The sequence below is a fragment of the Hordeum vulgare genome, chromosome 2H (genome assembly GCF_904849725.1).
Source record: "Hordeum vulgare subsp. vulgare chromosome 2H, MorexV3_pseudomolecules_assembly, whole genome shotgun sequence".
NCBI lineage: Eukaryota > Viridiplantae > Streptophyta > Magnoliopsida > Poales > Poaceae > Hordeum > Hordeum vulgare.
In genome coordinates, this window is record NC_058519.1 from 26,372,168 (window position 1) to 26,385,234 (window position 13,067).

The following is a 13,067-nucleotide window of genomic DNA, read 5'->3' on the forward strand; positions in this document are numbered from 1 at the left end:
ACGAGAGTGGGTTCAGCACCTTCCAATCCCCATTGAAGATGGGTCTGAGCTCGAGCCTGGTGCCAGTGGCGTCTGCACTGCTGCTCCTGTGCTGCTGCTTCACTGGTTGTAAGTTCTAACTGCGCATTTCCTTCCTCAGTTTCTGTCTGAAACGCACGATCATCAATCTCGACTCGAGTACTCGCAGTCGAACTTCAGGAAGGTTTGCTTAATCTAATCTGCTGCCATGGCAGGGAATGCTGCCGCTTCTGCTAGTGGTGGTCTGAGGCTGAACTACTACTCCGAGAGCTGCCCGAGGGCGGAGCAGATCGTCAAGGAGCAGGTGAGGAGCCTGTACGAGGAGCACGGCAACACGGCCGTGTCGTGGCTCCGGGCCCTCTTCCACGACTGCACCGTCAAGTCCTGCGACGCCTCCCTCCTCCTGGAGACCGACGCCGCCACCGGCCTCGTCTCCGAGCAGGCCTCGCCGAGGAGCTTCGGCATGCGCAACTTCAAGTACGTGGGCGCCATCAAGGCCGCCCTGGAGCGCGAGTGCCCGGGCACCGTCTCCTGCGCGGACCTCCTGGCCCTCGCCGCCCGGGACGGCGCGGCCATGCTGGGCGGGCCGGCGCCGATCGCGATGCGGACGGGGCGGCGGGACGCCACGGAGAGCCACTACGGCGAGGTGGAGCGGTACATCCCGAACCACAACGGCACGGTGTCGGCGGTGCTGTCTCGGTTCGGGTCCATGGGGCTCGGCGCCGAGGCCGTGGTGGCGCTGCTGGGCGCGCACTCGGTGGGCCGCGTGCACTGCAGCAACCTCGTCGGCAGGCTGTACCCGGCCGTGGACGGCGGCATCGAGCCGGCGTACGGCGCGTACCTGCGGGGCCGGTGCCCGACGGCGGACGCCAGGGAGGACACCCGCGACGTGGAGTACGCGCGCAACGACCGCGCCACGCCCATGGTGCTCGACAACATGTACCACAGGAACCTGCTGAAAGGGAGGGGCCTGCTGCTCGTGGACCAGCGGCTCGCGTCCGACCCGCGCACCGCGCCGTTCGTGAGGAAGATGGCCGGCGACAACGGGTACTTCCGCGAGGCGTTCGCGGCGGCGCTGGTGAGGATGTCGGAGAACGGGCCGCTCACCGGCGGGCTGGGGGAGGTCAGGACGGACTGCAGGTTCGTCAACGCCAAGTGAGAGCTGGTGATCACTGGCTCAGTGACAAGACGTACATGCTTGCTGATCGTGTGTGTGTGTGTGTGTGTGTGTGGCGTGGGGCGCTAATAATTCGGAAGGGACCATGGGTGTGTATGTGTTTGTGCATGCTTGCTGTAGTATGAGCAGAGCATGCATACCTGATGGAGATGCGTTATCCGAATTCGCTGTAGTTTCCAACGTCTGCAACAATGAAATTCTGCCGAAACAAGTAGCAAGATAGTATGGCAGGCATTGATGAACCAAACGCATCTGTTCCAGCATTGCCTCCTATATACTCCGTCCGTCTCAAAATAACCGTCTGAACTTGTACTTATACTCCATCCGTCCCAAAAATAAATGTCTCAACTTTATACTAGCTCTAATACAAAGTTATACTAAGCTTGAGACAGTTATTTTGAAACGGAGGAAGTATATACTGTATTTGTTATGTCTCCAGCAGTTTAATATAGTAATACTACAATATAGAAATGTTGTTGTATCTTGATGGGCCGGGGTTGTCTATATGGTTGAACTGAAGTCGATGCAATCTAGAAATGTTTGGGAATGAAGCCATCATGTTACTGCTTATCATTCCTTCAACAGTTTCTACGCGCCAGCCGCCAGGTGATTGCTCATCCTTTGTCCTAATATTGTAGGAGCAACCTAATCTAGTTATGTCTTATAGTATTTCCTCCGAAACTATAGTGGCCGGGGCGGCACGCGAGCTCCTCCCCCGCGTGCGTTTCCTCCATTGTCTCCTCCCCGCAACTTTGTACTACCTCTTGTACAAAATTGTAGTTTTCAACCAACAATTTTGAGACGGAGGGAGTAGTTTTCAACCAGCAGTTGACGCGCCTCGCTATTACCTCACTAGCTGCGTCATTGCCTGTTCTTCAAAAGAAGAAAAAAAGCTGCGTCATTGCCCCAAGCGCAAAGGTGCCATTTTTAGAGAACGCCACGGCCCATCTTAACACTGGATGACGAGCAAGCAAACGAACGGGCCACTTCTGTAGCTGGGCAGCGAGCTCTTCATCACACAAACAAACAAACTGCATAATTCGAGAACATTCCATTTAACAAGAAACATTACCGTCACACGAAAAGTGCCCTTCTGATCCCGAGCTCAAACGCACCGTCATAAACAGTTAAATACTAGAACAAAGTCAGTGCACAAATTCAGAACCTTTTTTTACTACAATCCTTGTTTAATGTTCTGTTCTACATACCACTTTTGTGGACTGGAATACAGGCTACCGAAACAGATGGAACCTTTTTTTACTACAATCCTTGTTTAATATTCTACATACCACTTTAGTGGACTGGAATACAGGCTACCGAAACAGATGGACAGCAGGGCTCAACAACAACTTTCTCCTACCGCTATTTTCAAATTTTTGGTGTAGCAAATGCTTTATACGAATCGCGCAGCAACTGAACATTGCTTCCCCCACATGGTCTTGCCATGCCATCTTTCCCGGTACTACATCAATGCGGGTAGCGCCTCGTCGCCTGGGAAATGACTCCATTCCGTTCCAGCAAATGCAGAGAAGGCCTTCCCTAAGGGAAATACAGAGACACAAAGAAGGTCGTTCATGATGATCCAACAAACAAGGGTATATATAATCAACGAAGCTGTGGGAGGCATTTTTTACCAGGGCCTGCGGGGGAAATGTCAACTGGCGGCGGAGGATTCCTGGGTCACTTCCGTCGTGGCCTCTGCGGCAGAGCTGCTGGTCTCCGCGGCCTGGTTCTGGCTGCTCTGCGCCTCGGGTGCGGGCTGCTGCTGTTGATCTTCGGCGAGACCCAGAACCACCAAGCTAGACCTGCCCAGAAGAAGGCATAAGCTCCAATCAGATCTGGCCCGGCGCATTTGAAATGGTATAGCACTTGAACTCATATGAATAGAGCAAGGTGACAAACCTCGGGAGACTTGATCGCACGTTTGGCTGGCTGGCATGCTCGACCAAGGGCGCCTTCAGTACAGGGTTCTTATTCAGGGCATTTTCGAGTTGCGGAGCTGGTAACTGACAAACCGAGTGTGATGTTATTGAGAAGTCTTGATACATGACAGTTTTTTTTTCTATTTTTGAACAGGAATAATTATAAATTTTGGTGCAGGCTTATGAGAAAAATAAATATCGATCGGCAGTTTAACCTTCAACTATTAGGACGTTACAGTTTCTGTTTCTGGAGCTAACTATCAGATAAAAAGAGCTGTTTGTGGCACTCGCTAAAATTTAATATAAGTTATCAACACATGATGCACTCTACTAAAATTTCAGTACATCTTCTACGTTAAAGAAAAAAGTACAGCTAACACATGATGCACATGCTAGAGACTTCTTTTGCATACGAAAGAACACATATAGGTGTATAGGGAGAAGAGAAGCAAACATACCTGCAGTAACACACCATAGGACTGAGGCTTTGTCAGGATAGCACACCTCAGGAATCCTACCCATAACTTCGGATATTTCCATATCTGTCATGACAAAATGATGACTGAAGTGTCAGAAATGAAAGAAAAACACTGTAACTGAATTCATGCCCAACACAAAAGTGAGCACCTGCTTGCTAACAAGGCGTGACATGATCTCCATCACAAAATCCACCTGAAAGGAAGTCTCACTATCAGATTATAATACAACGAGTAACAAATGAGCAAAACTGAGAGCTGTTGAATTCAGCATGATAATAATGCATAAACCACACCAAGATCATCCATATCCACATATATACTTCGTGCCAGGAACATCTCTCGCATGCTAGATTAGAGCATGAGGTACATAAGCCATATTTCTGACACAAAATGGGTTCACACAATTGGCTTACCAAGGCAGGAAATGCACCGATCGCTAGCATAACAGTTCGCATAAACAGCAAAGGAAGGGGAATCTGTTCAACCTGTGGAAACACAAAGGGTTTGAGCAAAGAGCCAACAAATTATCATATCATAAGGCACATAGCCACATGCAATGAAAAATGTGCTAATATCCAGAAATAGATACCAGTTGGTTTAGTGCTTTTGCCAAAACTTGCTGAGTGAATATTGTCCTCTGCTCAAAGCAGGCACCACATGCATCCATAACCTACAGAAAATTAATATAAATTATCACTCCGTCGGTGTAACGAATTAACTCGCCAAGTGATGCGCATTTTAACAAATGGAGAAGTGGAAAACTAACAAACCTTTTTCAGTGCTATTCCTTCTTTTTCAGGATCTATTACATGAATCGCAATCAAAATTTCTGATGGGTCAAGAATAGGGCCATGTTGTGGTGATCCCTGCAATAGGCAGCAAGTTATGCTGCATGATTAACATTGCATAGAAGAGGAAAGACCTTAAAACAAACAAAAGGCGAAGCATATTAAAGTGACTTGAGAAACATAAGTCCAAGAGTGAGCTAAATAAATTTTCCAAGAAAACCTTGAAGGTACGAAGTTTTACATAAAGTGTTCAACAAACAAGCCCAGATATGAAAAAACACTAGTGCTTTATTTCTAACTCACAATTGATGAACAAGCATAAAATGTTTCAAATCATAGCGAAGGAAAATAAAGTTAATTCAACCAGCACATATTTCATAGTAGAGAAAAAACTAACCTGCAGGATTCGAGAAAGGGCAACTTGAAACTTATCCACCGGAAGATTGACAATATTGGGAAACACAGACAGAACCTGAAAAAAAAGGACAAAACGAAGAATAACTAACATGAAACTACATACAAAACATAAGTTATACCTTGGCAGCAATGCCTACAGAATACATGTGGTATCTCAACTACAATGTTTATAACGTGAGCATTTCAGCTACCATGTGCAGACTTATTATGTCAGCTATTCATTAAGTATAACCACCATATACATTCTATAGTACAAAAAGGTAGACATACAGTAGATACTGCTAATTATTTTGTATATCTTAAATGTTCTAAGAATGTAAAAGAGAAAACCTCGTCTTTTGGCAGATGAGCCATGACTGGGAAAAGGAACTCAACATCCTGCAAAATGAAGAATGTTTTGTAAATTAGAATCACACAATCTGATCATATAAATGTCAGCAAGAACTTGAAGCTTAACTCAGATACAGAGAAATAGATAACCTTAGTTTTTGAATACAAGTTCTTTATGGAAGAAATCAGATCTTGAGATGGCACTGCTCCATCAGTGAGAGTCTGTAAAACCTGCATGACAATGTAATATCTTGGATTATACAAATGTATTCATATAAGAGAAATGCAATGATCAAGTTATATTTTCATGAACCCTCTTTCCCGAACATGTAATGTAGAACCTGCATGACAATGTAATATCTTGGATTATACAAATGTATTCATATGAGAGAAATGCAATGATCAAGTTATATTTTCATGAACCCTCTTTCCCGAACATGTAATGTAGAACTTTGGCCAATATGACAGCATATCTTAATAGGCAAAGAAAAGCAAACTTGCACCTGCATGAGTAGGTCCCGACAGTCAGCTGGTGGATCTGAGATCATACCAAGAAGGTCAGGAGAGGAACGTATCGTGCGAATCAGAATGGGTACTTGTCTGTGAACTGCCTGGAAAACATACAGTTTATGTTATAGAAAACGAGCCATGACAGATTGAATAAGATCTAATGGCATCACAGAGAATGTCGGATACAAGACCTGTTTTGCAGCCTGTGGAAGACTGCCATATATTTCAAATACACGCCGGAGAAGGGAGTGCTTCTGCAGTAAGATACAAACCACATGCTATTAGTAGAATTCACGTAACCAGACAAAGGGTTACAAACGAGAACTACTTACCTTCGTACACAGAGCAAAATACAGCGACATCAAAGTTTGAGCATCTGCTACCGAGGATAAATTTTCTAAACCACCATCCTTCAAAAATAGAAAGTCAACCAAATTTTGCTTTGAAAGGAATAGAAAACAATGAAAGTTATGATACTACTCCCAAGCCAATATATAACTAAGCCACCTGCATATCCTACTAATAATACTTGCACCTCCTTTCATTTACAGCAGTATAATTAGGGATGCAAATTTGGAACCTTGAGGGTTCCCTCTGACCCTCCTTAGTTCAACAAAGTGAACTAAATTTTCAGAATTCACACTACTTTTGAAATTATAGTTCATTTGGTTGAACTAAGTAGGGTTGGAGGGTAACCCAAAGGTTCCAAACTTGCATGTACATTGGTTTATCAATATTTTCTCTGTTTTCAACAGTTTTCTTGAGATTATTTACCAACTTCATAACGAAATACAACGCAGTCCGATTTAAGAATCATCTAAATCCATGGTTATTTCAGATAGCAGCAAAGGAATATGTGAAAGAAATTAGAGCAGGAAGCAAACCTGGTGAACCTCGGGTGTGGCCATTTCAGCAGCTGATGCAGATTCAGCCGCTGGAATTACTTCCAGGACTGAATTAAGTTTTTCACTTGCAAAGTCTTCAATCCTCTTGGAAATGCTTGCCATGGGAAATAGTTTATTTGCTACCTGTTATTACCAAATGATAAATGAAGTGAACAAAATCACATATGTGCACCTTTCTTACAAGCAAGAAGGATTAAGGGATTACCAAACGTATTGCCTTCATGCGGACCTCGTCTAGACGATTGATTGAACTCTGCAAAAAACACTGCTACTTAGTGACATAAGAAAACAGTTAATGGCACTAAAGACTATATTTGAAGCAGAAATTTTGTACTAGATCATAAAAACAAACCAATGTGGAAGTTTTATGCACTGCAATTACATGCTCAGAGTTTAATCTAAAGCTCATAAGTGAAAGGGAAATATAAACGATTGACCATTTCTTATATTTAGTGTCCAACCATGCTCGAAAGAAGCGATTAAGATTGATTTAGTGCTCCATAATGCTACTAAACATGTAAAAGAAAATAGAACTGAAATCGATGATATGTTTGCTATTATTTACAGTGTACCACCAAATCAGAAGTCAGAACAGATGTCGCAGACATGCACTTGTCAGTTAGCGACCAATCAGACAGGAGCAATTTTAACATGGTCCCTCTTACCTTCGCTTTTCACATGGGAGGTAAGAAGGTAAGAGTTACTCAGACCCACTACTTAATGAAATCAACGGCTCAGATCTATTATATACTCTTACCTCTCGTGTGAAAAGAGGAGGTAAGAGGGATCATGTTAAAACTGCTCGACAGACGGATGATATTAATAGAGCTATATGGCTAAGCAAGCATATCCCACATATATGTTAAAATATTTATCAGTAATATATCAGGGTATCCATACAGCACCTGCAAAGCAATGTCCAGACATCTGTCCCGGTTTGGAGGTCTCAACATGATAAGGTTCCAGACAGCACTTAGACCTTGAGTTACCCTGTCACCACTCTGAAGATCCTTGTCCTGCTTCTCATTATTTCCAGGAGAGCATAAACCCTCTAGCAGTTTTAATACACCTTCTGGTAGGTATGGCATCTCACAAAGCAACTTGCCAAGTGATCTATCTGAAGCCGGAAACATATCACGAAGATTTTCAGCCTAGGCAAAAAGGAAAATGGTTGGCCATGATACAAAGAAAAGATAGCTATGTAAAAGTTACCAAAGTTTTAAGGAGACATACTATTGTCAGAACAAATGATTCATAAACTGATGTTGCAGTTCTAGATGAAAGGAAATCCTGATCCTGTTCTGCCTCGCGATATAACCTGTTCAGGATGCCCAGTGTCAACTCGTGTCCCTGCTCAAGGAAAGATGAGTTAGAAATCACTGGAGGGGGCATATCGAGTGAAACCATGCAAGTAACCACATAAGCAAACTAGGAAAGTTGCACCAAACATAAAATGTCAAACATTATCATATAAGATATAATAACAATTTCTACCAGTCTGTCTAATCTTGCTACATGAAATCAAGAACACATGCATAATAAGCCAACGATACATAGATGAACAAGAATGATAACATGCTTATTCACTAGTTCACTTATTCAATCACTGGGTCATTGGTTGAACAACAGATCATAGACATGGTACAAATCTAGAAAAGAACAATTTATTGCAAGTGATGGTGAAAAATATATTTATTTTCATTTTGATTTGGCAGACGTTCTCTGGGGGTTAGTTTATCTTCTTTCGTAATTCTACTGGTATTTTGTTGTGTTTGATGCTCTGCTGTCAGGCAGGGTATCTATTGGCTCCTAGGAGAAGTATTCTACGCACGTACTTGCCAGTAATAAACTTGACTGGATATACAGATCAGGTGGCTGAACCTGATTCCCACCTTAGTTCAGACACCTAAGTAGGACTAAGCTCTGATTTGGGCTTTTTGGGGGTTAAATCACTAGCCATCCAGTTCTTTCCTGGTTCATAACTAAATAACTAAGATAACACTTACAGAAAACCATTTATACGAGTCTTACCTCCTTATTTACATAGTCAGATAGTACATGCTTTTTGAGAAGCTCCCACGGGTCCAACTCCAAAGGAAACTGCATGAGGAAGTACCGTAAAATAGAGAGAGCATGTAAAAAATACAGTATACAAAGAAACTAGAGCATCACTAACAGTTCAGTGTTTCTAGGGAAGCTGATTTGGGATTTCTAAATAGCCAAAAAGTGGTGCACACAAATACGATTAAGCAAAGTTCAAGGAAAAGAATGGTACTCGACAGGAGGAATGGTGATCAATACCTCAACACTCAGGTGAGAAAGCAACGGAAGACGAGCTTTCGAACAACCAGACTCTACTTGCTTATCTCTCTCAAGAATACGCAGAAACGCTTCTTTTTGAAGGAGATCTTTAGCCTCATCGGTCAGATCGACATTAGTGACAACCAATTTTGGAAGAACATACTGTGAAGTAGGGGCATTCAAAGATGAAAACTGTGGCTGGCTTCCTTCAATAGTAGAAGAGCTTGGACTGCGAGTTTCTGAACACTGAGCCAAACTGATACCAACTGAAGAATTGTCAGCTGGCAATGAACTAACAAAACTGCCAGAATGTTCTTGGGTTCCCTGAGGTTCTGTAGAAGCATGGGAAGTTTCTGATGATTCCTGAATCTCCATCGATAACCCAGTGGCATCTGCAATGGGCACTTTAGCCTCTACTATTTCTATGTCTAGTGGAACTGCTGAACTTATGTTTTCCTCCTTCGGTGTTTTTAATGCAGAAGGAACAGGAGAACTGGCAAGAACTGGTGTGATCTCACCAGCAGCAGATGTCACCAGAGCAGAATCCTTAGCTGGAGGCGCTTCAGCTTGATCAGTTTGGTTTATTGTCTGAAATGGAGGATTCAATAAGCAAAATGAAACAGAAAATCTAACAAAATAAGCAGGGACAGCTAAAGAAACTACCTTCCACAGAGCCTCTAGCAGAGGAAAGCGACCTGAAAGAAGATTCCGACCAGGAACAACAGAGGACTGGCTAGTAGAAGGATGCTGTTGTTGATCTACTTCAGGGCCAGAAACTGGCAGGTGTTGCATGTTAACCATTACAACCTCTGCTAATAAGTCAGCAGCGATACTGGATGACAGAATTTGTAGTGATCCAGCAGCTCTGTCGCCTTGCGCAGCTAATGCAGCAAACATACCAATTAGTTGATATACAGCTTCAGAATTCTCAGTTCTTGCAGGGGTGGGTTGATTGGATGATGAATCAACGGAGGCTGCCTCGGTAGTTCTCTTGTTTGCCTCTTCACTATGTTCCTGAGAATCATGTGATTGTTTGACCCTTTTACTAGAATGACCATCATCTTCCAGAATACTATTCATGTCATCAGCCAGACTCCGCTTGTTACTGTTGTCAGTGCTTGTCTCCTGTCATAGAAATATAGTTTATAGTTATTTGGAACACTTATAGTTATACTTGGTGTATGTGGGTGGGTCAGGTACATACTGTCAGAGGCAACGATTCGGCCCTGTTTGGAGTGTCTCCAGCACTCCTGCGAGCATTTGAATCATTTGCAGCTACTGAATCTCCCTGGTTTATAATATTTTGAGCTTCCAATAGACGAGCTCGCCACTGAAAAATGAGAACTTCAAATTAGTAAGAATGCACCTAGAGTGGAGACTGAAATCGTAAGCATGAAGTGAGACATGTCGGATATACTACTGAAAAGAGCATATCAAGTAAACTTCTTTCATACATAGCAGCAAAAAGGGTAAAAGAAGTACCGGCTCAGCACTTGAATGTGTACATTTCAGGCATGCATCAATGGCACTCTTCAAAGCATGGAATGAGTCTGGAACTTGCACTTTAATAATGGTATTTGCTGGGTCCAAAGAAAGTAAAACTGGCAGAATGCGTCCATAAAAGGAGGGCCTTCTTTGAGCAATAGCAGAGAGACTGGGAGAAGTTGATATTAGAAGATGAGGTAAGAAACACATGCAGCGGAACATATACAGATGCTAATGTAAGGGGCTATAACCTGAAAAATTTCTACAAACAGAATGAGGAAATGACACAGCATCATCTTTCAGGAAATTTATTTGCTCGAAAGATGATACAAACTGCACATGCACAAAATAAATATATAATGGAATACAAATGGATGAGGCCAACCTAGTAACGAAGACAATGATCATCGAAGTGCTGAGTAGTCTTATTTTAGGAGACTTCAGTTGTTCTAGCAACAGTCCCAGGCTCTGGCTGGCTTCCATGGCTAGGTCACCAACATTAAGCAAAGGGTGACCTCCCCTTAACCATGCTATATTGAATCCCATATCTAAAAAGGATTGCCAGATTATGATGTCATAAATCCAAATGTTAAACAGGCCATTCGTACAAACTAGTACAGCACTGTTCTACCTTCTATGGCTTGGTTTGGTGGATCAGATGCGATATTAGGATCCGGGGTGTGCATAAGAACTGTTTTCTCAACAAACTTAACAGCCAGCAACCTGACTCCTTCATTGCCGGTAGGCTGACATGGAGATGCCAAAAATGAAAGGAACTGTAAGCCAAGATGATGCAATTAACTGGATGCGAAAAAGAGGATAGTCGCTTACCTGGAATGCCATGAGCGACACCGCTGATTTAAGCTTGAGCATCCATTCCCATGATGATTTGAGCGAATCGTCGATCCCCCCACTCGAGAACAAACCCTGGATTTAGGACCGGCAGACAGCAATATGAGTCAAAGTCTACACACAGGCAACTCTTATAGGTGCTGCTGTTAGCGTTACCTGGACAACGAGCTCTTGCAGTACTTTGGCAAATAAGTCTGTTCCCGTTTTAACAGCCTGTCTCGCGACCGCCGGCGTCTCGTCATTCAGAAGATCCAGCAGAGAGGGCATCATGTCGGGTATAAAAACAGTGTGCTTTGACCCAATCTCACCAATCATCCTATGTCAGGTGGACGAGTCGAATTAAGCATAAGTCAAGATACTTCGGTGTGTGGCAAGAACAAGATCAGATGATATCATGGCAGAAAGCATTCGGCCGCCATTCCACCGCATGAAACCTTGGCATTTGGTACTACTGCTAGTAAGCAAATTGCACATTTGAGTAACTGCCCACCGCAACGCATGGAACTCCAGAACGTTTTATAACAGAAAGATTACACATTTGGTTGGAACTTCGCTGCTACTTTCGTTGCGGGATTCGGCATCAATTTAAGTTTCATCGACTCGGACTGGCAGGAGGCAGCAAGGTTAAGCTGCGGACGGAACTGACTAGCGGAACGGAGCACCGAAGCGCCCCGACGGAACGGACCGATGAGAGGGGCGGGAGGCGGGATTACTCACTCGGCGACGAGCTTGCGCACGGGGCCGGCCTCGTCGGCGCGGAGCTCGGCGAGGCGGGGGACGAGCTCGTGGAGCGGCAGCCGGCGGAGCCCGCGCACCTGCAGGAGGCGCGGGCCCATGTCCCCGGCAGAGGCGTCCGGGTGGGGGAGGCCGTGGGGAGGGAGGGCTGGCGGGAGGGCCACCGCCATCGGGCCGTCGGAACCCTAGCTCCGGCGATCCCCGGCGACGCGCGTCCTGGGAGCAGTGGTGGTTTCTTCCCCCTCTTTAAACCTTTTTCTGTTTCTTGCTTAATAAATTATTAATGGCTCGGCCCTTTTGGTGTGCCTTTAAGTATCCAATCGGGGCGTAAGCGGGCCTGTTGGGTATCATGGGACGAGCAGCGACATGATTGAACTCTGTTGCTCATGGGCCAGGCCCATCTTCACAGCGTTCACGCTTGTGCAGCAATGGTTGATGGAGACCTACAAACCTTTTAAAAAAAAAGCAATAGTTGATGCACACCCTCTTATAAAAAAAGTTTATGCACAACCTAATGAAAATACAATAGTTGATGGAGGCTTGGTACCCTTTTGCTGGTTTTTTTTTTGCTTTTCCTTTCTTTATATGTATATGTACTCCAAAAATGTTTTCAACAAATTGTATGCTCGGAGGCATTTTTGTTCGTGCAAAATTTGTTCACAGCATTTGCTCATCCACTTTCGAAAAGATATTCATGACATACGAAAAATATTAGTAACCATTGAAATGAATGCACAACATTTAGAAAAATGATTAGATTTAAAAAAACACATTCATTTTTTAGAGGTGAAACCAAACTTTATTGATCATAATCCATAGTTTGTGGGATACAATTTGCATGGGGATGACCAAGCCACAAATGGTGCCCCGGTTGTAAGGAAAGTGAAAATTTAGCAATGTTATGGGCGTCAGCATTCGTTGCCCGTCCCTCAAAGGTAAAGGTACAGTTAAAGCCGATAGCGCCGTCATTGATCTCCTATATGATCGAACCATACATCCCCTGTTGCCAAGATTGATGTCATTGATTGCTTGTTTAGAGTCCGAGGCTATAATAAAGTTGTGCACCAGCAGATCTTCCGTCAAAGACAACGCCTCCCTACACGCGATTGCTTCAAGGGTCGCTACATCATGAACTCCAGGGATGACTA

General features: G+C 44.1%; 2 protein-coding genes across 3 annotated transcripts; one reads left to right on the forward strand and one right to left on the reverse strand.

Annotated features, from left to right (window-relative positions):
* LOC123429369 (peroxidase 21-like) lies at positions 1-1,406 on the forward strand. The gene is made up of 2 exons (XM_045113412.1): positions 1-108; positions 234-1,406. Exons 1-2 carry the CDS (start codon positions 39-41, stop codon positions 1,175-1,177), a joined length of 1,014 nt encoding a protein of 337 aa, XP_044969347.1. The 5' UTR covers positions 1-38; the 3' UTR covers positions 1,178-1,406.
* Positions 1,407-2,344: 938 nt separating this feature from the next.
* Positions 2,345-12,190, reverse strand: LOC123424594. 2 transcript variants are annotated; one of them, XM_045108233.1, is made up of 28 exons: positions 11,902-12,190; positions 11,341-11,500; positions 11,164-11,259; positions 10,964-11,078; positions 10,718-10,880; positions 10,330-10,501; positions 10,052-10,177; positions 9,511-9,972; positions 8,848-9,435; positions 8,578-8,646; positions 7,780-7,896; positions 7,452-7,697; positions 6,752-6,799; positions 6,526-6,669; positions 5,974-6,051; positions 5,833-5,895; positions 5,635-5,742; positions 5,282-5,362; positions 5,132-5,179; positions 4,782-4,856; positions 4,367-4,462; positions 4,186-4,266; positions 4,010-4,081; positions 3,745-3,789; positions 3,576-3,659; positions 3,098-3,201; positions 2,830-3,000; positions 2,345-2,734 (listed from the first exon to the last, which is right to left on the reverse strand). In XM_045108233.1, the coding sequence occupies exons 1-27, from the start codon at positions 12,087-12,089 to the stop codon at positions 2,850-2,852; spliced, it is 3,780 nt and encodes a 1,259-aa protein (XP_044964168.1). In that variant the 5' UTR covers positions 12,090-12,190; the 3' UTR covers positions 2,345-2,734; positions 2,830-2,849. The 2 variants fall into 2 exon arrangements, with proteins under 2 accessions (XP_044964168.1, XP_044964169.1); XM_045108234.1 differs by having other exon boundaries at positions 2,345-2,729; positions 11,902-12,135.
* Between the last annotated feature and the right edge of the window lie 877 nt (positions 12,191-13,067).

What these genes read in the sequence shown, in the direction of transcription:
- LOC123424594 (XM_045108233.1), bottom strand. Translation starts at nt 12,089, where the DNA reads ATGGCGGTGGCCCTCCCGCCAGCCCTCCCTCCCCACGGCCTCCCCCAC. An exon ending in GTGCGCAAGCTCGTCGCCGA is followed by an intron (nt 11,501 to 11,901) that starts GTGAGTAATCCC and finishes CACCTGACATAG; the next exon opens with GATGATTGGTGAGATTGGGT. An exon ending in CCACACCCGAGGTTCACCAG is followed by an intron (nt 6,052 to 6,525) that starts GTTTGCTTCCTG and finishes CTATTTTTGAAG; the next exon opens with GATGGTGGTTTAGAAAATTT.
- LOC123429369 (XM_045113412.1), top strand. Translation starts at nt 39, where the DNA reads ATGGGTCTGAGCTCGAGCCTGGTGCCAGTGGCGTCTGCACTGCTGCTC. An exon ending in GTGCTGCTGCTTCACTGGTT is followed by an intron (nt 109 to 233) that starts GTAAGTTCTAAC and finishes CTGCCATGGCAG; the next exon opens with GGAATGCTGCCGCTTCTGCT.